The sequence below is a fragment of the Trachurus trachurus genome (genome assembly GCF_905171665.1).
Source record: "Trachurus trachurus genome assembly, chromosome: 10".
NCBI lineage: Eukaryota > Metazoa > Chordata > Actinopteri > Carangiformes > Carangidae > Trachurus > Trachurus trachurus.
In genome coordinates, this window is record NC_139894.1 from 7,515,701 (window position 1) to 7,541,286 (window position 25,586).

Sequence of the window (25,586 nt, forward strand, 5' to 3'; positions counted from 1 at the left end):
GGTTTACAGAGATAACAGTGGAAGAGTAATTTGATCCACTGGCAATCTTGTTGTTTTAAGAGAAACCTGCAAAAATGATCTGCTATATGGCTATATGAAAGGCAGATGCTATTTGCAACCAGGTGTATATCTTCCTATACCTTTATAATATCTACATGTATCAGAAATCGACATGTGTTTCTGTTTTGGTTTTCCTCTCCAGTTGTGTAAAGAGCAGGACGGCATCCAACTGCTCATTGATTCAATTAAAATCCACCGTTTTGTTGAAATGTACCTTGATGTCATGTGCGCTCTCTTTCCTGGCATCCAGATTGACGCTATCTATTAGTGGTCAAAACTTCACTGACACTTTTAGAGAGAACAATTACTTGCGGATTGCAGGTTCACTTTGATGTTTTCATTTTGGGTTTGGTGGCGAGCCAGGTGGGAACAGAGTGAATGACAGTGTGCCAGATGCGAAGAAAAACAAAGCCCAGGCATGACTTCTCAATGAACAGGCTCTTTCATAGCTGCGTGAAGAGTTTGGCCTCAAGTGCAAACTGTCTTACCAAGTAAGGGCCACTCTCTGCTGGCAAATCACACTTTTTTGCAAAATCATACACGCACTCCTCGGATACACAAAACCAACAATAAAAAAGTGGATTAGAGAAAGGCCATATTTTGTGGTTGAGAGGACTACACCTTTCTCAAGGGGCGACGATTCAAATAAATCTAGTAAACTCTTTCTTTCTGCAGTCAATATTTCTTTTTAGTCTTTGCAGAAAAGGCAAAAAAAGGTCCACTGCTCCTCTAATCTGTGGTGCAAGTAGCTGCGACTGGCCAGATTTGATTGACTGTTTTTATATCCATTTGCTTGGCTCAGGAGGAAACAAGCCGATAGCTTTCATGCTATTAAAGCTTGGCCCTCCATCATGATGGCATGTTTTTAATTACATCCCCATTAGCGTGGGCTCTAATATATAGACTCATAAAGTACATAGTGAATAATGTGAAGAAAATAATATGTGAGTCTTCAATACATGACTCAAGATGCACTGTACTTCATGTGTGACAGTGTGTAAATGTATGGTTGTAGTACAGTAGAAAAGAAAAGTGCATGTGCAGTTATAAACAGATGCAAAATTGCTCTGGAAAATCTGTTGAATATTGATCAAAAGGCATCTTCAACACGACTGTATTTAAAGAAAAATAAATAAATAGACAGAGCTGCATGTTGCATAGTCAGAGGAAGACCTGCATAAAAAGCATTAGGTTCCTGATGAAAAGGTACAGTCCAGAGAATGGCATGGATGAAATCATTCTTAATCCAAAAAGTCTGCAAATATCCCGCTTAAACCTTATACACTCATCTCAAGTAATTTCAATAAGGGGGGGTGGGGTGGGGGTGGGGGCAATGTGTTTGCATTCCTCATTTGTTCAGGTCTTTGCGCAAGAAGCTCAAGAATGAACTATCCAAGTGATTCTTCGCTGTGGATCTTTTGTTCACTTGCATCAAAGCAGAAACTCATTCAGAGTGAGCTCCTTCAGAGTGCATCAGCTGAAAACCAATATTTGATTAAAGCAAGGTCCAAAGACAAGGTCAAAAAGAAAAAGAAAGAAAAAAAATACCTCCTTCCTGAAGCTTTCCTTTATCTTCTCTTTTTTATATAAACAATACTGTCTTTTCATGCTCGTCTCTTTTCAGCCTTCCCACTGATATCCTCCCTCTCTGATTGACCCTGTGTGTACTGTAAAATGCACAGACACGCTACCAGTCAGGCCAGACTCTGGGCGTAACTTTGACTTGAAAATGACCTCACTCTTGGGGTTAACCAATGTCATCTAATGATCAGAGAAGCGGTCCCCCAGAGTGAATTACCTCAAACATGACTTTTCCTTGACCTACTTTTTTCCTCTGTGAGGAAAGTAGAGCTGACTATTAAGGGAGGAAGTGACTCTGAATAAATAGGAGCCTATACAGTGCAGCCATTGTGCTTTGTTCACACGTTAGTTGGTGAAACATTCATGCTGTTAAACATTAACCTTTCCACTGCCAAAACAAAACTGCGGTGTGCATGCGGAGAGCCGCGCACATGTGCACGCTGTTGCATATAAATTCTCTTCCTCATACTTGTGATTATAATAAAAAATGATACCTGAATAGAAAGATGATGCACAGTGGTTACACAGAACAGTGGTTTCACTACATTGGCACAGTCAGATAGACGTAGGGCATGCATACACAAGGTGCATTGATAAATATTAGATGCCTTCAAGCTAAGATTAACTAATAAGAGCAGCCCCTTTGTCCAGACGGCTGCATGTTTCTCATATTAAAGCCATGGGAGGAATGAAAACCATCCACTCTGGCTTCTGTTAGGATCACTAAATTCATCTTTCTTCACATGATATCACTACAGTGCCTCACTGGTCTCAGTACATGTGTTTGAGCTTTGGAGTTTATCATCAGGCGGACATAACTCTGGCTTTCCTCAGAAAAGCAAGGCCACTAGTATTAGCCGTTATGTTCTCTTCCCATTTGTTCTTACTAAACGTTAAAACAAAAAAAATAAATGAGTTCCAAAAGAAATCAAATACATATGCATTGCATCGCCCACGGGGTTGAATTTGCTCAGCGACTTGGTCAAATGATTATTTTCACACATTATGAGCTAAATATCAGCCCTACACACAGTGCTCCTCCAGCAGCCGTATATGCATCACAGGTAACCAGTCGTGACAGCTATTTCCTGTCCGGTAATCGACAGCCCAAGTCACTGTGTCACTTAATCCAAATTGTTTTTAATTTCATCCGTATTACCTGCTGATCAAAACCAATGTGAGCCCCTGAGCAACGGAGCCGGAGCGGCAGCAGCAGCTTTGGTCGGGTGATGAAACTGTGCCTAACAAAGAATTCCCTTTTTTCAATGCATGCGTTTCAGGTTGGACGCAATCACTCAGACATCTGTTGCTTATTAAGACGGTGCAGTGGTTACTACAGGTGCAGTAAATTCCCGACCCTGCTTAGGATATTTATTGCTTTTGGGGTTTACAGTCAGTCGGGCAAAAAGAGGGCTGAAACACGCCATGGGAATCTTCCATATACCATTAAAAAATAATTTGGCTGCGTGGGAGCCTTCTGCAGCGATTTAATCTGCCAGGCATATGCTCCTGTGTGCTGGGCTGAAGAGGAAGCGGAGCAGGTTTGACACCCAGATTCCCTTCAGAGGCTTAAATAAGGGAGGAAAGAGAGTGAGATATGATGATATACATCACTGATAAATGAATGGATAAGTACGAGAAGTATATCAAAATATAATAACATGTCCATTTCCACTCTCAGATCATTTATTCAGTGCAGGTATTTAATGTGATCTAACGTGCAGCCGCCTGGTCTCTATCAATATCTTCATCATATTCATATGGTGCATTTGACAGATTTTATTAAATGTGTGCACCCTGTGTGTATTTTGATTCGGAGTATTAATTGCATTCTCCCTATCTGAAGATGTGCTTTAAATCCAGCACTGTGCTGATTGACAGCATGAGCAAAGCTGCAAAGCCCTTTTTCCTTATCTTCACCCGCGACTGCTTCAGAGATTAGACACCATCTCATGGGAGTATATCACACATAATATTGATCACCGTGTCCGTCCACAGCTGCCAATACTCCATGACCTGCCAAAGAGCCCTTGAGCAAAACAGCAGACCTCTACCTCGCTGACTTAGGGTTTAGACAAGTTGGCACATTTGTTTGCCCCTAATAATAAAACACCTGACAACAACAATACTATTTAGGAGTCTCTATAGGCCAGTTTGAGGAGGCCTGCTCTGCATTACAGCTGCCTATCAGTGATGGATACTGATCATTTATTTAGGCATTTTGAGTCAGTACATCTGTGTTGAATCATATTCTGGTGTTTGATATTCTGAGTGAAAATGCAGTTAGACGTAAACCCTCTAGGGGGCTCACCAGTACTTACTGTACTGCCACCTACAACTGCAAGCAGTCGCTCAGACAAGCCGTTTTGTATGTGACAGAAAGAAATGAAAACACTGTGAATTATTCAACATAGTCCTTCTCTCCGTGATATCCCTTTTAGGTCCTCTTACATTTCAAGTCCCATCATCAACAGCTGGACAATTATGACCCGTGAAAGCCTGTTAAGTCAAGAGGTCAAAGGTCATAGGAAGTCTCAAGAAATGTAATCAGTCCCAGCACTAAAAGGTCTGAACACCTTGGTTTTGCTGTGTTGCAACATAATAATGTGATAGTTTATTGATCCGTGTAATAAAATGCTCCATTTCCATGCAGCTCTGTCTACAGGCGGCACAGCAGTGACCCTGAATGAATGCGGCAGGGTGGGAGTGACCTGCGCAGAAACACTTCAGCAGAGCGGATAATTTCCAGAGGGGCGGTGCTGCACCCAGAGGTCGGCTGACTGGAGGGAGGTCTCTCTACATGAGGTCAACCTGGCCAAATAGGAAGGAGGGACATCTGTTGACACCTGCTGCAGTGGCCAAACAAAACATCTGTGGGTCATATCAGATGGCCCAACCTGACACCGCTAGTGTGTACATGTGTGTATGCATGCGTGTGTGTGTGTGTGTGTGTGTACATTCTTTTCTAAATGACCTGTTAAAAAAAAAAAAAAAGAGTGATATTAACAGCTAAATCAGTGTTGCAGCAGGAACCGCATCAACATTTAGAGATGTGAGAACGTCTTTGTAAAAGACCAAAGATAATGAGCCTTAAACTTAGCTCACTCCTGGCAGAAAATAATTAAAATACAAACAAACATGGAGGTAATTGTTCTATAAAAAAACAAAAAAAAAACTGCCTCTGTTGATGAACATAAGACGCCTTGAAGCCCATGAAGGATTGAAGCTCCATAACTGCTATGAAACGTATCCTAAATGCATCACGCAAAGGGTTTTCTGAGAAATGATTACAATTGTGATAAGGTTTTGGAAAGTTACAGCTGTGGGTTGTTAATGAAAGTAAAAGTACAGTGTGTCGTGAAAGCATATGTGGAGAAAAAAAAACAAAAACAAGAAGCTAAACTCAAGTCTTTCAACCCCTCAGGCTTTGGCCGCAAATGAAACTCATCACTGCACAACAGCCTCTCCTCAGGTTACAGTGGCTCCCCGCCCCTGAATGATTTCTTAGAGCCTCTAATTAGTGCCCACACTTGTGTTTGGCATCCAGAAAAGGGAAGATTGAGTGTCAGTCTTCTCACTACAGCCGTGCATTTGTGTTGACCCTCTGGAATTCTGTCTGAGCCCCTGAGCCTGGATTTAGACATGATATCGGCACCGAAATCAGCCGTAAAGTGAAAAATAAACCATCCGGGCTCAGTTTCACTCTTTTTCATTTATTAAATAAACTGCAACTAACAATTACAAGCAACTTTAGTGCAACTCTTTCTCAGTTTTAGTGATAATCTATTAAGATGATTACTGAGTCCCGTCATCGCCAAGGCTGTTACTCATTATTGGCGAAACATCTGGCAGCGCTGACAACAACTTGTTGGGAGCAAAAACAAACAAATGAAGAACACAGCTGGACAGGTGGCAAAAGACTGGTGGTGGCCATCAAGACGGGAGTAGTACCAACAGAAAATCAGCATTTAAAGACATAACCAGCACTACTGACCTTAATTGAAAAATGCCCTCCAGGTCAGCAATAACCAAGAAGAGTGCTTGGTAATAACCAAGAACCGGAGAAGCTGCCAAGGGCTTCAATAAAGAGCAAGAATTTTATATGCACAAATATATTTCATTTTTGTTTGGCTGCAGGGCCGCACAACAAATTACAACTATGTGGAGGCCTCCGAGTCTCTCTCTCCCTCGCTTCAAATCACAATCAAGCCCTGTGTGTCTTCATTAACACGGGGTTTCCCATATCAACCTCAATTTCCTTGTCAGCTGTCAAACTCGGAATCAGTATCAAAGTTAATTACTGTTGAGTGGATGGATTGATAGTTTAACAGGAAAAAAAGAGAATGTAAAACGGCTGTGAAATGTTTCTCACAAACATTAGGAGACGGGCCTAACCTCCCCTTCTGGCTGGAAACCAAGCGTTGACAGATGAACCACATCTTTTTTAAAAACCTCTCTCCACAGCTGTGGACGACAGCTCTAGGCTGCTTTGTAGTCACATCTGTGAGCCGGACAGCTGGATGTTTGGAGAAAATTACAGTTTGATCTGTGGCGAGCCAGATTGGAGGACAGCTTTGCCATACCAGACCCAGACACTACTTATTAAGACTGATCAAAGATTCAGGTTTTGCAATGGTTGTAGCCGAGAGGATTGATAGCTGATCAAAATCCACTTTGTAGCTCCCTGGCTCCAAGACAGAAACTCTCCAACCTGCAATGAACAGCTTGGAAGAGGTCAATAATGTTTTCAACTAATGATTTCTAAATTGATCTGGGAGCACGCATATCTACGCTGCAATCTCAGTAAAGCTTAGGTTGCAGCTTGGGTAACAGCCAAATTCACACACTGGGAGAGTTCGTCTTAACACATCTTCCTCCTCTTGTCCCATTACTTTAATCTTATCTTAAATCATGGAAATCCAAGTAACACAGACCTCCCAGCACTAACTGAACTAAATGCCCTGGCTCTTAAAGTCTTAAAGCCTTGGAGCCACTACGATATAGCCATCTTAACACAACTGCTGTCTAGATTTCCAAAGAAAAAGAAAAAACCATACACATAACCTCCCAACACCCCTTTAAGGAGCTTGGAGCAATGCAAGCAAATCTGAGTAAAGCCTTCAGAGGTCTGATGAGATTTTGAGCTGTGGCATACACAACGGTAAATCCAAATCTGCAGGCAAGTAAAAGGAAAATTTAATTGTGGCAGTTTAAGAATGAAATTCTCTAGTCTCTGGCACTGCTTCCAGATACAGATCGATTTCTTTAAGCGGGTTGCCCTGGATCTCTAATTACTGCCACCCCACCAAGCCTTCCTAACCTTTTGCCCCAGCTGTCTCGCAAAGAGGAGCTGCAGTGCACAACCCAGGGTAATGAAAGTGCGTTTCTTTCAACCTCTATGTATTTACCAAGGGAGGGTTTGGTGAGCACAACCGCTCTTTTCTTATAACATTGTACAGTCGTGTAGATTCAGGCCTGTTGCTAATCACTACAACCGTGGCTTCTTGCTTTAGCCAAAAACACTGCCATGGCACTTCTTGAAAGAGGTCAAGAGTGTGTCTAATTCACTGTCCGGAAATTCTCGCAGGATTCAAACTGACGGCCCCCTGGTCAAATGTTTGCCTACCAAACAATTCGGCAACCAGCACTCACCCACGCAGTCCACTGCTTATCCCACCATCAATACCAAAGTCTGTCCTCCAAACCCCAGGGAACAATATCTGTGCATACATGCCAGCATCGCGACTTGCCAGATGGTTGCCTTTGCTAAAGCAAGCAGGTTTGTATCTGGATCTTCGTAATTGACATGAGTAGCAATTTGAGGATTAGAAAGGGGGAAAATTGATGTTTCTGAGGGGAAATGACTGCAGGCAAGGGCAGTGACTTAGTGTCTGCAGGTTAATTCCCATAAGAGAGGAATACAATTATTGTGTAATGACAACGTTGCTCACAAAGCAGCTCTCTGTGGATCCATTCATCCAAGTGTTTCCTCAGGATTTGTATTTCAATCATTGTGGCAGGACTGAAATACAAAGGGTGGTAGTGTACACAGCCTTTGAAAGCTAAAATTCAAAATCTTTTTGATTAATTGCCTCATCGCACTCCCTCCTTCTGCCTCTCTTAGTGTTATCACATGTGAAAGATATGAGGTTATAAAAATATTACATCAGAGTCTCAGCTGTATGAAATGTAAACAGAATTACCATATCTAGAGCTCTGAAATCACCAAGTCAAAACTGCAAGTCATGTAGGTCTGGCGTGGATAAATATTTTCCCAAATAATTGACCAATCAGATCTTAGCAGGGGCCGAGACGAGTGGGAACATCTTCCTTATCTAACCCTACATGGCTAGTCAGCTGCTTGGCTTAGTCATTGCAAAATATGCAAAGTGAAATGACAAGGCCTGGTAACATCTCCACAGCTGCGCTAGTTGTTAGACATCCACACACAGACTGAAAAACATTAACTGCTCATAACAACCTTTCATGGATGCTTTTATGTCAACATAAATTACATTTTTTGGAATAGATTCGTCAACCTGAGTAACTTTAAGGCAAAAAAACAAACACTGGCACACACAACCTTGGCTAAATTATTCCACCTTCGCTGGATGTCTGACCAAAATTGTTTTTGTGGACTAATTGCATGCAAAGTGGCAAAACTACAGTGATTCTCATATGAAAACATCTAACCTAAAACAAATCCAGTGAGTAAATTAAAAACCTGTAGCTGTAATTGAGGAGAAATGTTGATTATGATTCACTCACATCCTGTAAACTCAGTGGTGTTTTATTTAATCGGATGCTCTCAGGATGTAATTGCAGCCTATCAAACCATCACCCAACCATTCATTTAGTGTTTTTATGCACCTTAACTAGCAGTAACACCTTCAATGACCTTTGCATCTAACCACATGTAGACTTCACCAAGACAGGATCTGTTACGTCATCAGACTCAAGGGGTCTCATTTTTATGCATTGTCTGGCGCATGCTTTCCAAGATGACAAATAAATGGAGATGCTAAGCACTTAACACTCAGTTTGCCTTTTTAATTGTCGACACAGGTCATTAAGCCTCTGACTGTCCGCCGTTTGACGAAAGGCCTCCTGGTGCTCCTCTCCGACTGCTCATGAAAAGGCCTTTCAATCATTCGAGTCCATTTGCCTCTAAACATAACCCACTGCTGTTCTGGATGCAATCCTTATCACGGAAACATAAACAAGGAATGGAAGTGGCTGCCACTAAAAGCTTTATTTTATCTTTGGAAACAATGAATATTCATGAGGCTGCATTTAAGGAACAATAGCCAAGTAATTACCTCCTGAGATAAATGGTTACAAAACAGATGCTTTCTCTTTGGTGCTTGTAGAAAGTGTAGATCTGGGTAAATACCTTTCCCTAAAACTTTACTATTTAATTCCAGAGTGAAGCAATCACTAGCTGTGGCTTTAACAGCAACCTGTAATTAGCATGTCGGACTAACCGCTGTTAGTTTCTGACAAGTCACTAATGCTTACCCAACTGTTTGGTGAAAAATCAGGAAATAAGTTGCAAACAATAACTAAGCAGGGCATTATGTGTCTTTTATTCCATGTTCTTTTGGCTGCAATATTTGTTAACCGTTTGTTATACCAATCTATTATCTAATATAAGGTATTATATGTGTATTTGTCAAACACTACCACCTTGTGATTAGCTTGTGTTGTGAATATATAAGTTAATCATACAATGCCTCATTATTACAGCCACAGCTATGAAAGATGGGATAATAAAGTCAGTTCTGACTCAAATGACTAACAACAAGCCAGCTTTTGCTGTAAATGAGAACAAACAAAGCAGTCGTATCTCTCATAAATGATGATTATTTGATTGTCTTCGTCATTTGTTTGATTCTTTTAACTACTAATCATTTTTTAGGACATTTTTAAATGGAAGGTACATTCTGAAAGATGATGTTTTAATGATGTAAGGCCATGTGAATTCAACTTGGACAAAGGTCTCATTATTTTAATCTGTCTTTTTGGGAAATATGTGTGGTCGCACAATGCTTATGTTTTATACATTTCTAATATGCTCCCATGCACTCTTTGTAATGGAATGGCGTGTAAAACAAAAAATTTACATATGTGGAACTAATGTGGAGTTTAACTGCACAGCTCTCATCTGTATCTGTAAAGAGGAATGCTTCGCAAGAGCCGAGTGCTGAACTATCTCTGCTCAACATAACAGACATCCTGGCAGCAACAGAGTGGTGAAAAATGTTTCATGTCCACAGCATGCAAGGAAACGTGTCTGCGATGTGCCTGAGAAAATCTATCAACACGAGCATCCGATGCCGCAAACGACGCCAAAAACAATCCAACTCACCGACCCACTTTAAAATCTGAGCGAGGGCCTGTCAACAGGTGTGAAGGGAGACAAAGTGTTGAACAAACTTGGCTGTCAAGGCAGAGAATGAAAGATAGATTCTGACAAACATGGTTGTGCATGAAAGATCTACCTTGTCAATGGCATCTCATTAGCTGGCTTGGTTCTGGGACATTTTAATGCTGTTGTCTGTAAGAGCCCTAATTAGAGGCTGCAGAACAGATGTAAAACGTGGAGGGACAAGGACGAGAAGGAGGATGTGGGGAGTTTTACACCTTCTCTAAGTGGTTGGTAACCTGTCACATTCTTCTTACAGAAGAAGCATTACTCATTTAGAGAGTGTTCTTCACAGTATTATCACAAGATCTTACCTGTGAAAAATGAAAGGGAGTGAAAAAAGTCTTGAAAAAGGGTAGTAAAGTGTTTGGATAACAGAGCTTTAACGTGGCATTATGTAGGAGAACCAAACGCTGTAAATGCGGCCATTTTTCTGTGTCTGAGTATCCACAGATGACACTCAAAAAATCAGCAGGTGTTGTTTACTGTGGAAAGTGATGCTTTAAAAATGATGGACCATCTATTTTTTATCGGTTTTTACAAACAAAAACACTGTGAAATGTGAAAAAATGGCTTTATCTATCGTGAATGTGAGGCCAAAACAAAGACAATATATGTTTTTCAACTTTTGCCAGCTTAGAGTGGGTCTGGTGTAAATGCTCATTACAAAACCGCAACTTAAAATGACTACAGCACAACTGAGCAGCATGTGAGAAAAAGCTAAACATTAATTGCCCATGTGTACACTGTTACAGTATGTTTCATAGCTGAGATTTAACACCAGACACCCCACTGCTGACAGAACAGATACCGTGGAGCATTGTGTTTAATGTACACATTAACATGGAGCTAATGCACCAAGGTGGGAGACACTGAGAACACCAATAAATAATGTTTTTTTTTTCTCCCCCTAATGCCCATTTGCCACTGACTTTCGTGGCAAGCTGCCCGGTATATGTCATGTTAATTATCTTCTGGACGGAAATACATATTCACTCCACCCTCATTCCAAACCAAAGACATTATAATCTTCAACTGCATTCAAGTCCAAAGGTCTTTAATCAGTCAACATAATTTCAGACATTTTTAAGAATTTTCTAGTGTTTACAGACACTTATCTCTTCCTGGGCATTTTCACTTGTCAATCATAGGTCAAACTAATAACATAAAAATAAAAGGTTGAACTGCTTTTAGTTGTGCCAATTCAACACAGCCTTTGTGTTTCCCAGTCTGCTCCATTGGCACAGCTTATTGGCACACCTAAATGGAGCAAAGCCATAATTAAGGTTATTAGTTACACCTGTGCATTTCCTGCTACGACAAGTCAAAGTGTCTGCTGCAAGCAACGACAACCAGTTAGCCAAACCCTCCAGGATTAAGATACTCCATTTACTATTATTTAATCGTGAACAGCGTGGTCAAAGAGGAACCTTACTTGCAGTAAATTACCAAATATTTCCCACCAGAGTTCAACACCACTACTCTTTCGGCTTCAATGGTGCTTTGGCACAACCATGGAAAAAAACAGCCCAACCAATTGGAATACATTGCATTACTTCCACTCCTAAGCTTGTTTGACATCCTTTGATTACACCATCTAGTCCTCGTGTGTAATTCCAGATCCTCCTCTATAAACTTGCCTATGTTTTCACCACATGACTGAATTTGTCATATGCTGTATCCCTCAACTGGTACTGAACCACGTAACATCTGGGCATGGAGCCCTTTCCTCTCCACACCTCTGGACCAACTGCTTCACCACAACCAGAATCAGATTCCCATGTAATCATCAGGTATGCATGGCAGCTTGTGCAGAGAAAAAAAAAAAGACAATAATCAGCTACTCACACTGGCACAGTGTTGCCATTTCAGCAGCAGTCAATGAAATGTACAAGTGACAAGAGGACCAAATGTGAAAAATAAGTGGGCATTGCTTTCTGACTTACTGGAAGAGTCTCTATGTTTCAGCTCAGGGCAGTTGAGTGTATAATGTGCACTTTTCCAGTAAGTTGGTCAGTGTGGTTGCCAAGTTATTCTTTTCTTATTTTACATTGTACAGGACAAGGACAGCTTCTCACCCTGCCACAAAGTTAAAAATTGCACAATGTATCAAGAGTTTCCTCAGTCAAGAGGAGTGAATGGAATGGAAAAGGCTGTATCAGGATCAGGATATCATGTACGCTCCAGCTAAATAACAAAAAAACAAAACAAAACAAAAAAAACTGAATGGGTTTTCACCCTTGTCCTCTTTTGCCTGTGCAAACAGCTCAATGATTGCAATTATCAGGGAGACCAACAACCAGTATTTGGAACTGACATGCCAACACAAATCTACTGCTAAATAACAACACTTTGCGTACGTTTCTAATAATTTGACCACCACTAAAGAATGTTGATTAAATAATAGAAACGCATAACAAATCTGAATACTGCGATCAATAATCAGCCAGGCTGATAATCGAGTTTGAGGCTGCACCCAAGACAAAACATTTTCTAATGCTGCAGAACAGTCCTGTATTACCAGGGAGCTGGTCTGACCAAGGGGTAATTGCACTCTTATTTTATTAAATGGTAATTGCTGCAAGATTGTGTTTGGTGTGCACACAGCAACACACAAACATGCACACACACACACACACACAGTTGGCGAAATCATTCCAGTCAGTCATAAGACCTAATAGCTAATGTGCATTTTCATTCCATTTGGGCTGTAGAAATGGATACCCTCCCGTGGGGATCCAAGTGTAAGCATGCCGTGGCAGAGCATATCCAGTCTGCGCCGAAAACCTATTTGTGCTTTGGGAAAAGCCATACATTCTCAAAATAGTATGTGTGATTGGGTTACCGTCTCTGTATGCCACTGGCATAGCGTCGTATATCACATCTCACCATGTGCTAGGTGACATAATCCAGCCAGCATGGGACGGCGCTGCACCAATGATTACTGGGACAGGTGTGTTTTTTATTTCCACCCCTAAATGCATTAGAGCTGGGATATTTCACATCTCCATTTAATAGCTCTGGGTTTTTTTTCTCACATAAAGAAGACGTAGTGGTAGTTTGATTTCCAGGAGCATGTACGACATATGAGATAGTATTGTAAGTATTGTAGGTAATGGGAACGAAACCAAGGAAAATCTGTCCATATTAGTTTCGGAGGGTTGAATATTCGAGCATCCTTAGGATGCGCCGCACACCACACGAGCAACACATGGAGAGAAAAGGCCATTTTGTTAAGATGTAGCTACATTCAGTTAGGCATAACAGGGTTCGACAATAACGGTTGCCCGATTGCCCGGGGCAAGTAAAAATTACCGGCGGGCAGGTAGAACCTGCGCGGACTTGCCCGGTCGGGCAAGCACCGACTCAGATTTTATTATTTTTTATTTTCGGACTTTTTATGCATTTATTTTGAAAGGACAGCTGGAGAGAGACGGGGGTAGAGGGAGAGAGTGAGAGGGGGGGTTGACGCGGAGCAAAGGAACTGTCAGGTGGGATCGAGCTGGGTCGCTGCAGCGGGTGCTCTACCAGGTGAGATAGGTACGTCGCTCGCGGCTCGCCGTATTTAATCGGCGATTTCACCGAGCATTTCACTGACGGTGAGCGGCCTGACGCTGCTTCATTAACGCCGCCGCTGTTTCAGACTCGGGGCAGACGCACGCAGCAACAGTCACCTGTTACCGTTTAGTTACCATACCGACGAGCTAACGGGTCCTTTTTAGGTTATAATCCTGTTGTCAATAAACACACGTGGAGACGGCGCTTCAACCAGGGGTGTGAAACATGCGGCCCGCGGGCCAAAACCGGCACAACAGTGGGTCCAATCCGGCCCTCAGCAAGTGTGAAAATTTTAAATTGCACATATTTTTATCAAGAAATTTCAGGTGGTTCATAATATGTTTTGTAAAAGGATAGTTCATTAACTGTAAACATCTTAATAATGTACTAAAACAGAGGAAAAATTAAAATTTTAAAGTATAGGCTATCATGCATTACTGGTTAGGCCTACTTGAGATCAAATTGTGCTGTTTGTTACCCCTGAACTAAATTGAGTTTGACACATATGATTGGCTGTTTGCCTGTCACTGTTGTTTCAATGTCCCACATCCTTGAGTTTTACAGGGGCAACTCAATAAACTAGAGTAACATGGAAAAGTCTAGGCTATTTCCAGTAGTTCAAGTCAAATGGCCCCAACCAAGTACTGAGAGCATATAGATGGACATGAACATTTTCATATTAAAAATTATTTTTTAAATTGGTCTTTTCTAATATATATATATATTTTTTTAGATACTGCAGTAATACTGAAGCTAAATTGTCCACTGCAGCATGTGAATGCAATGAAAAGTATAAAATCTGATTGGAGGAGCCAGCTATCTGTTAAAATGTTGTCCAGGTTAATGTTTTTAGCCATTAAAAGGCCCTTCAGTTCAAGATTTCAACTGTGATCGGGCATTAAACAGGTGGCTCACCTGTTCAGATAGGGCATGGAGGGTGTAACTGCTACTGGTCAAATAATGTGAAATAGCAGTTAATTTTACATGTCTGCAATGATTGCCATTTAAATGCAATTATAGATAATAATAAATACTGCTTTCTGAAGAAAGAAGTGTTGTGTAGTGTTGTGTATAGTCAACAGGAAGGATTTTAGTAAGATATAAGTCATGAGCGAAAGTATGCACCACACAACCAGAAAAAAAAACCTAGGCAGGGCAAGTAAGAATTTAAATGGGGCAAGTAGATTTGAAAAGTACTTGCCCGACAGGGCAAGTACGAAAAAACCTTAACGTCGGACCCTGCATAATGAGCTCTAGCTAGGCTGAGATCCCAGTGGTGTCTGTGACCTGAAGCACATTGAATAATATAAAAGAGCAAAGACTGCCATCAGCTTAGACCAGTCATAGTCATTGGTGGGTAACCAAGCCTTTATGAAATAAAGAACAGTCACTTCTAGATAAACAACTGGAAAAAAGAGTACTACTTTTTTTCACATGTTTCAAGTGTCAAATCACACATCAGGTGTACAATTTTACTTTAAAAGAACAAAACATTGCAGGTGCAAAAGAATGTTACATAAAATATGTCAAGAGAGATAAGCAAACATATCACCTGACAAACAAGTCCCCATCTTCTGTACACGGTCTTGTACATCCTTTGCACAAGTATATTCATAACAGCACAGAATAGAAGAAGCGGATTAAAATAAATTATATTTTGTCATTATTTTTTTTGATTAATTTAATCTTCCCTGATGCATTCTGTAAGAGCAGCACACACTTTTTTATTTGCACAATAATGTTTAGAAGCTGCATTACAAATGAAGAAACTATAGATTCACATCACTTTGTGTTGAGGTGTCTAAAACATCTTTTTGACTGTGTGAGGCTGTTCCGTGTTCACACATCAGTAACTCCCATCGCTGCTTTCTAAAATTAGCATGCTTTAATGATGGTCCTTGATAACCATGAAATGTCTCGGCTGTATCGGATCCGTTTCACACACACGTGAGGAAGCCTTCATATCACAATGAAGAGGAAGGGAGACTAAGTGAAACCAGTTGAGCTCGTTTCTGCTACAGTGTCTGCTGTGTCTGCACATTGTGAACTCTGAGGGAGGGTGGCTGCTGCTATCAAGCCACACCGCTACATTGTAATTCTGGGACAAGAAAATTGGAGGAATGCAACGTAAACACATTACTCTATTCGCACAATAAACAGCAACACAAACTGGAGATAAGTTTGCATGGTTTCATTATTACAATAATCAATACATTGAATAAATAAGTCCGCTACCATTATGTCGATTCATTATGAATGCATAAATGTCTGGAGGATCGTGAGGGATTTTATTTATTGAGTTATAGAGCCCAAATAGTGGCAAATATGCACATAACAAAGGAGCTAATGATTAGTTATTGATTATGTGTAATTTAGCACCTGATTTAGAGCAAAGTGGGGGATTATTCATTAGGGCCGTGGCCAGTATTCAGAAGTTATTTAGTACTTAACATTTTGGCAAATTGGCCCATTGCCATAATCGCTATAGTCATAGCAGTAGGTTTGTTACCTTTATTTGTCGGTGTAAGCTATTTTTAGAACGACGGTGCGCAGCGGCAGGCTGCTCAGAGCTACGCCCTCATCAAACTCATCAAATACACAATCCAAAAACTCCAAAACGCTGTTGTGGACAAGTTGTGACCTGCACATTCACCACGCTATGAGATAATAATGGAACGTTACGAGACAGAGTTGTTTTAGAGGTAAATTCATGCAAAACCGCTGATGCGCGTTGCGTTCAGGGACAGTTTTTCAGCAAGCAGTCTGTGTTTACCTCGTAAACGGCTCCGTCTCGTAACGTTCCATTATTATCTCATAGCGTGGTGAATGTGCAGGTCACAACTTGTCCACCAGAGCGTTGTGGAGTTGTTGGATTGTGTATTTGATGAGTTTGATGAGGAAAACCAAGAAATTCCATGAGCCTCTGTAGCATAGCTCTGAGCAGCTCGTGGCTCTGCTCCGCTGTTCTAAAAATAGCTTGCACTGACAATTAAAGGTAAAATATTGAACTATCCCTTTAAGTCTATTCTCAGTTAACTTAACTGGAGCCACTCATCTTATTTTTACTAATCAATTTGTTTGCTAGGGAACGGGAAGTATGAGAAATATCTTATATGGAAAGAAAGAAAACTGTTTTGTCTGCATTAAGCGTTATCCACCATCATAAAAGACACAGCTGTGGGATTCTTCAGCACTTGTTCTGGGTCAGGCTCCCTGTCAGTCAACTGCAAGGTGATGCCCATGACGCCCAGTGAATTGAAGAGAAGAGTCATTACAGGACACTTTGAAATTCCTCTCTGATGGGAGGTGATGACATCTGCCAAGCTATGCAGACATGCCCTCCAGAGACGGTAACCAAGGTCAACTCATCTCACTGCCAAGACTTTTAAGTCCAAGTGGAATTCCAGTTGCCATAAGACAACCAATACTCACAGGGCAACTGAGACCTGTAGGAAAACACTGCCGTACTGGCAGCGTTTCAAAACCTTGAAGCCGCTTGCTGATCCAAATGTTTTATCAATGGAAGCTTCTTCAACGGAGGGAATCAGTTTTGCAACAACACGAATGAATTACTTTTGCCAGCTTTTACAGTAAATCAAACAACCCTTCAGAGCTTCTCTTCTTTCACACCACCACGCTACATATCTAAGGAGATACATACATTTGCTTGCCTTGACATGCTCAGTGCAAAATTATGCAGATAAATTACACAGTGCTACTGAAATTCATTTGATGGCAGAGAAAGGTTCGAAACAAGGTGGTCTTTTGTTTGTTCTATTTGCATTTTAGGCAAGTGTAAAAGAGATACAATATGCACAATGTGCTTTTGAGGAATAGGCCTATATTTAGTTTGGTTGGGGTGACTGCACCTTATACATTTTCTGTTTGTGAAAGGAAAGTGCACGTTTTGACAAGGTGACACGACCCTAAAGTCCTTCAGGCCTGTGAAAAGGTGAGTCCCCCCTTTCTTTGTGGAGGATTTGTCCCAGGGCGTCAATGTCAGAACGAGCAGGAAAACAGTAGGCCAGGACAACAATCAGCCAAGTCAGAAACAAACGGGGCTAAGGAAACGATGCTGCCTCAGTGAATGACAGGTATTTGCTCGGACAAGTAATCTTGACTTAAGGCAGACACACTCCACCCTTCATGTTTAGACTGCACCAGGCAGTCTCTTTCCTCTGCCTGCCAGAATCAATGTTAGCACTGGGACTATTTACAGTGCCATGGTTAGAAGTCTAAATTTATAAACTGTACATTTTTCCGCTCTGAGAGTCTCAGAGGTATGCACTTCACTCACAATTGCTACATCTTTTGTTTTGTTTTGCTTTGTTTTATTCCAGCTGCTTAATATGCTGCTTTGCTCAGTGCCAGTTGGTCAGACTGTAGCTTCTTGAGTCATTGTGCAGAGGCAGCTGATAACATTCACATCAGTCTTTCCACTGAGGAAGATAAATTGCCTTTCGATTTGAGTAATTTCATCACGCAGATAAGGGAAAAAAAAGCATGATTGAAATGTTATCCGTATTTGTTTTGCTTCTGAGGAAGAGTGGTAATATGAAATCTTTACAACTCCTAATGAAATGTTGGCATTCACATCAAGCATTTGCAACAAAATATTGACAAAAGCCAAACATTTGATGATCATATTGCCAAGTTGATGGCGTAAGCGGCTGACAATCCTTATCTGCAAACTGGTAATATTATTAAATGGGTGCTTCTTAAAAGAGGACAGCAGTCAGAGGCTGGACAATGAGACCACTACAGATGCTGCGCTGATAAGAAACTGAAAGACAAGAAACACACTGCCACGTCAAAGACATTACTTAATGATATTATCTATGCAGCAATGTTTGCTGAGCATGAATGCATTTCCTCACCAACACCCTGATTTCTATTCAGTTTCAGACACACCTAGGAGTTGTACAGTCACTGAACTTCTAATACTGGCCACTCACACTTACTAGTTAAGTACCTTGCTTTATGGCACTTCAGTAGTAGTTATTGAGATAAGGCTGACTTATTTACAAGGGCATGTATGACGCCTTAGTTTCTTGCAAGCTTCATGCTTCACAATTGAACTCTGTGACCCTCCTGTTGCTGGTAGCAACCACTAAATGCAGCAGTTTAACTGGCTAATTTTGTTAGATCTGTGACCATGCAAATAGTAAAAGACCTCTTCTATTCTCCAAATCACCTTTGCTGACGTGTCATCTGCTGTAGTTATAGGGTGGGCAAGAGGTGTGCAAAATTAAAAAGTAGGCTAGAGCATGAAATAAGATTTAGAAAACAACTAAATTTACATGCTACCATGTCATCAATGATCAGAGTAGCAATAATGTATCAATACTTAAGTGGGAATAGATTTCATTGTATCCTACCATGACTTTTCACTTTTAAAGACACTTAACTCTACAATCCACATTCAGCTCCTCACTGAAACATAATCATACAGTGCTTTTACTACACACATTCACATACACACACACTGACAACACATCAGGAGAAGCAATTTGTGGGACACTACAATAACCGGAAAAGGCGGGTTTCGAACTGCCGACCTTCCCCTCAGTGCAGGACATAACCACACACATCAACCACGGCCAGTAGCTAGTCTGCCCCACTGACACAGTGTTCATTCAGACTATATAAAGCTATAAATACACATAGGGTCAACAATACAGCAAGTTTATATTTGTTTCCATTCGTTATTTATAATCTCTGTGATTATTCACGTTGGGCGAGACAAACTACGTCAGTTCCGTTGGTCAACTACCTGCTTCAACACAACCGGTGCTAGCTCGCGGCTAACAGCTGTTTCTTCCGTAAACAACGCAGAAACACACAAAAGTACTCAGTTTCATCCTTCAAAACAATCCATAACAACTCAAACGAAACACCACTGCAACTTACCGGCAGCTTCTTTCACCGGAAAGTTGACAAAGATCCTGATATATTTGAGCAACTTCGTGTCTGTGTAGCTCCCTGAGTAGCAACCTGGTAGCAGCTAGCTGAGACTCTGACGTCACGTGCCGATGACCTCTGGTGAAAGGTCATCAGGTGAGGTCAAAGGGTCTTGGACAAAAACGTAGAACATTTTTAGAGGAATAATATATTTGTAAATTTCGCTACTGTGGGACAAATAAAGGAAATAGAAAATAAATGAAAGAAAAGAAAAGAGAAGAAAAAACAATGGTTTTTCACCAAGCTAACCATGACACTAGTTGTTTGATGCTAATGTTTTTATTTCTAACAATAGTGATAGAAACTATTGGCTATTCATTCTTGCATGAAAGGCTATGTGATTAGTCTGGCCACAAATGTATACTTTGGTGGATCCTTTTTGTTGTAATTATCAATATTTTGACCATTTCACAATGACCAATGCAGCCTTCAGCTTGTATTGTGTGTTTACAGCACAGCTTCAAAGGGCAGAGGAGATTATGTGTTATCATTTTATTTCTTTTCAGCACAGGCTGATAGAAGATTGAATTAATGGGCTGCATGGATTCAACCTTTTGTTGCTGGAGAGCCACATTCAATGTTTGCATCTGCTTTTTACACTTTGAGAGATTACATAAAGAATCAATAGTAATATCTCAAGCCTGCGCCCTCTGGTGTGATAACATGAAACTGCACATCCCTCCCACGCGGTCAAAGAAATCTATTATTGCAGGTTTGACACATTGTGCTCCTCCACATTTTTTGAGACCAAGATATTTGACCTCATTAGACTATCTCCAGCGAAGCTATTGTCTGTAAGTAAACTTCCCTAACATTGAGTCAGACTCACTGGGCCTGTAGAGAGCATTTTTTCCGTCAGCAAAACTTCAACCTGTGACCCAGATCCCTTGAAAAGTCCCTTGGCCGCTTGAGGTGGTGGGGGAGACAGTGTTCTCTCTGCCCAAAATGACAAACAGCAGGCAGGCGGTGGCATGCTTTGCTTGCCAAATACAGCACTCCATGTTCAAATAGTGCTGACAGGGAAAACATAGACAGTGTTATCCAGGGTCCCCCTCTCTGGAGTAAGATGTTGAGGGGGGAAACCCCTCCTACCAGAAGACATAGACTTTATTCAGGAGTTGTACTGCTGCTACAGTATCGTGGAAAAAATCACTTAACTGCAGATTTAGGGATTTTCTTTTTTCTTACTTACACTGAATGTTTAAATGGGAGCTGCTGCATGTGCTGACTCTCAGAATGGACATAAAGTCAGTTCAATTGTTTCACTGTTCATCTTAAAAACAAGTTCTCTTAACCATCCACACTAATATTTCTTTACAGTATATATGTGGTTTTCATCTGACAACAGTGATATACTCCGTGTAATTGTTGCCCTCTTCTCTTCCCGCTGAGTTCATTGAACATTCGAGCCATCCATTTTCTTTGATGGTTTTAATTCAGCCAAGCATACCGGCTGCTATTGCACTACCCACTACAATGATTAACTGCATAGTGCTACATTCATTCATTCAAGCATATCCATCAAAGCACAGCTTCTCCTAAGTGGAAACAAGCTTTCCCAGGGAGCCAGGCTCAGGAAACATCTGACCTGTATTAAAGAATGAGTGGAGATTCCAAGACCAGCTAGTTTTGTTTCACCGGTTTAAGAGCCATATCATAATTTCAAATTAAAACACAGAGTTAAGCACTATAGAAACCACTTAAAATAACATAGTGGAAACTTGAATGCCAGCTGGCCACACTTGTAGCTGCCAGTACAAGAGGCTTAAACCTATATAAACCGTTACGGTTTGGTCAAGTCTGGGATGATTTGGTAACAATTGGCTGAGAAGGAGATATAATATAATTTGAGGCAATGTAATGATGCATTTTTAAATCTGAAAAGTGTCAAATTTGTGAAGTTGACGGGGTCTAAATTCCATTTAAAAACAAGACAAACTAATTTGATAATGTAATGGTTTTGTGTTATGGCTCAAACTGCATCACACTGGCTAATAGAGCTAAAATCCATCCAAAAGTTAGTAACTTATTTAGGATGATAGGTGCATCTTTGAACAGAGATACTGTATATATATCTTGAACTGGCCACCAGTGGGTTGAATACCCAACAGAATTTTAATCTGTGATCAGATTGTTCTCACCAAAATATTTAAGAGCTGTGGGTTGACTTCTACGTTTGATCTTTTATGTATAAAGACTTTGACCTTTTCCCAAAGAACCAGATATTTTCTAATCCAGTTGAATCATTCAAACAGAAGCATCAAGCCTAAACAAGTCATAGAAAGTCTTCACCTGTCAGTCATGTAAACTGAATAAAAAATGAATAGGATTTTTACTTGCAGAGCTCTCATTGACGAAAATAACTCTCGTTTCACTCTCTTCCTATATAAGTATTCCATTAACAACTGTTCTCAGTCGTCTGTGAATGAATGGCTGATGCACACTTCACATTACACCTGAAACAGGCATGATTCTTAACAAGGCCACCCACTCTCTTTCCTGTTTTTAAATCCCTGCTCTGAACTGCTTATTTGGCTGCATCATAATCTAATGAATGCACAATGCAAGTCTGTATCTTCCACCCACCATGTTTGCAGGCTATACGTGGAAAACCGCACATGTTCCCCCCTTGGACCTATGACCCTTATAACCCCTGTTCTCCCCCTAATCTCGTAATCTTTAGCGGAACAGCAGCCTCTATGATCATTGGCAGGTCTAGCGCAGTGCATACCTTCCTCTAGTGGCGCTCAGGGGGGGGGGGGATATGTGGGAATATCTGCAGGTAATCCACGTCTCCTTCAAATATCTGCGGCCGGATTTTTCTAATAAGACCTGGGCCTGTGCACATGGGTGGGCGAGGTGGGGGTGAAAACATGCATGGCCTTCTACGGGAAAGTGAAGCCAGACCACTTAACTCAGAGAAGTGATATGAAGAGGCGTCCCCTGAGATGACCTGTGTGATTGGGAGGCTGAGATGCATCTTCAGCTGGATATTCAGTATTATACAACTGACAGCTCTTCCAGCAAATTACAGCCAAGTGGAAAACAACATTGTAAATTCTGAACAAAGGCCATCTCTGTGTAATGAAACAAGCGCATATGGGCTGTTAACTAATACGCTTAAAGACGATGCAGTTCAGTTTTACTGTCATATGTCAGTAGTAAAACATGCATTGAACTTAAAAAAAAAACCTCCTGATCAAATGAAGACTATAAATTCTCCAGGCAACTACAATAATTTCCTTAGATTAGAGGGAGACTGGAGTTTTAGTTAAGTATCAAAGAGTCAGCATTGGAAAGTAATGGAATAATGTGTGATACTAAACTCATGTTTCTAATTTCTAGGCTATATAAACAATTGTTAATGCTAACATTGGCCCCTCAAACCACTCATCATGAGGAAATGAGCTACACAACATCTTCTGTGAAACAACAGTGAGAGAAAGATATTTCTAACAGATGAATAACTTGAGCTTACAACCGGAGGTTGTGGTCATCGTCGTGGTGGACGGGTCGATGCATTTTCCTTCAACTATTTTAATTCTTAAACTGTACAAAACATCTTTTGTTGGTGCAACTGCAGATGTAATTTCTAACATTGTTTTCTCTTAATAACCACAGAACCTTACAGCCATGTGGTGAACACATGAAAATGACATGTGCAATACATGTTATTGTAACAGAATCTTCAGTGGTGGAGGAAGGAAATGTTCACATTATTTATGACCGCAGCTCACAAAAATTTACATTTCAGAGTTCATGCCCACTCTGTTTGCCTCCAGGAGACATTTCAGAGAAAGTCTCTTATTGTGACACAGAGTCACTCTGGCTTTGGCCCACGATGGGAGACGGCCCCCTCTGATATCTTATGAAGTCATCAGTAGCCACTGCTAAGTTTAATACCGCCGGGGACTGTAACTCTCCAGGCAACTACCACTAAACATGCCAGACAGGTTTGGCTCCCTCTCCTCCTCCAGATCGATATCAAATTGTCTCACAGAGCATCAGCAATCAAGCGCGTCAGAACAGTGAGCACTCAGACGCTCCAGTCAAAGGTTACAGACAGCCTGGCCAGCTCGCCCTCAGCCAACGTGTGACCGCTGTTTTAAAGAGTTCTTTGACAGGTTAACATCTCTCACCCCACACTTCCACCTCCTCCTTCATCCCTCCTCCTCCACTTCACTCCTCCCTGTTGTTTTCCTTTCTCAGCCGTCCTGATTAAACTTGGAGATCCCGGCGGGAGGCTCTGATTTCCCAGCCCTGACTGTTACTGTAGTGAAGTCAGCGCTGCATGTCCTCACACAAGGCCAGTCAAACCCGGCGGCTATAGCCGACTGAGTAATGAATGAAGTTCGACCAGTTCAGCATCTGCAGGGTACAGGCATATTGGTATACTTTGAACTGCTCCCTGTGAGGTCCTGTTTTCCCCTAATGTAGGTCTACAAACCCCAGTCCAAACATACAAAACACAGATTACACTTCCCAAAAAGCTGATTGCGAAGGTTGTGAAGTTATGAGGGTAAAAGTAAATGAGCAGTACATGAACAAAATGTCAGCAGGATGAGAGAAAAAGTAATCTAAATGAATCAGTGCAAAGTGTAAAATTCATTCATGCAATTACTTGATTGCCAAACAGCCGTGGTGGCAAGAAATCACTGTAGAGTCATTATTGACTCAGGGTAAAAATAGACTGAGGCCATCAGCTCCAGTCTCACCTGGACTGTGTCATTAAACATTCACAAAACTGGATTTCTGAATGTGATAGTGCAGCTCAGTGCAGTTCAACCAAATTGCATTGCCTGGAGCGACTGCAGCATGAATGGAGCCCTTTTTTTTATGATCACAGGGAAAAACTTCTCCCTGGGGACCTGAAATTTCAGAGGGTTTTCCCCCTTAAACATACTCAGCTACACTTTAAAGGTAAAAGGTAATTTTGCACTTCCTATCCTGGATAATGCTGTTTAAACTGAATGAAACGCTCTCATTCATTGCAGTTTAAACTCAAGCAAGATGTTCCTCTCTCTTTTTTTTTCTCTCTCCAGAGAATGGCGTTAAGCCCAGTCAGAATGAGCATTTTGTGCATTATGTGTCACAAACTTTTCTCTCTCTCTGATGAGACAAAACGCACTGAAAAACTCACCGTTTTGCTCCTTTACACTTGGAAGGTGAAATTTGCTGACATGACTTGATTCAGCTTCCGAGCCATACTGTTGGAGAAGCGATGCAAGAAGGAATAATAATGGAAGGATCATTTGGATGAGTGGTGGTTGGCGATCACAAAGCGCTGGAGACGGGATGGTTTGTTATCACCACACACACGCGTCGTTTACAGGACCCCAGTGCTGCTTTGGACACATTTGGAGAGGATAAAAGCAGAGTAGAATCCACATAATCTTAATCATCAGTCCCTTAGAAAGTGATTTTTGTTGTTTTTCAACTAATCCTCTCCCAAATCTTCCAGACCCTGCTGCTGCCGCTGCTGCGCAATGCAAGAGCGCACCTGTTGGTTCTGTGGAGAGTTGGATACAGAGTTGGACAAAGTTTGGTTTCTACGTGTTTATAATCCTGGAGTTAGTTGCAAAAGCGTCCTTAGGCACGCATATCATCTATGGCGCGAGATCATTAGAAGTGCACAGATGCATCTTGGCTGAAGCGCGCGTCCACGGTGCTTTCTTGACTCCGTCTGAGTAAATCCTCGCAGATCTTTACGCATTACAGCAAACGCTCACACACACAGAGGGAGACAGCGAGAGAGTCCAGGAAACCTGATACAGTCTGTACCCAGAAACCATTCGCAACACCGAGACGATTCTGTTGTCTGGCGAGGTCTCGAGTCATAACTTGGTGGAGACTGAGATAAAATATCGCAGCGCGACCGGGGTTGGATTTTTGGAGACTGCCAACTGACTGCACAACAGGTGCTATACATAAAGTACAACTTCCCGGCCGAGGAAACTCCCCGGGATGTTAACTATTCAGTTGCTGCTGCTGCAGAGGTCCA

General features: G+C 41.4%; 1 protein-coding gene across 2 annotated transcripts in view; it reads right to left on the reverse strand.

The window, feature by feature from the left end:
• Positions 1-25,431, reverse strand: part of pdgfc (platelet derived growth factor c) — a 48,643-nt gene extending 23,212 nt beyond the window's left edge. For both annotated transcript variants that reach the window (XM_083980221.1, XM_083980222.1), the window contains exon 1: positions 24,726-25,431. In XM_083980221.1, the coding sequence (XP_083836347.1) occupies positions 24,726-24,837 (112 nt within the window). In that variant the 5' untranslated portion in view covers positions 24,838-25,431. The remainder of the gene's footprint in view (positions 1-24,725) is intronic.
• Positions 25,432-25,586: the final 155 nt, after the last annotated feature.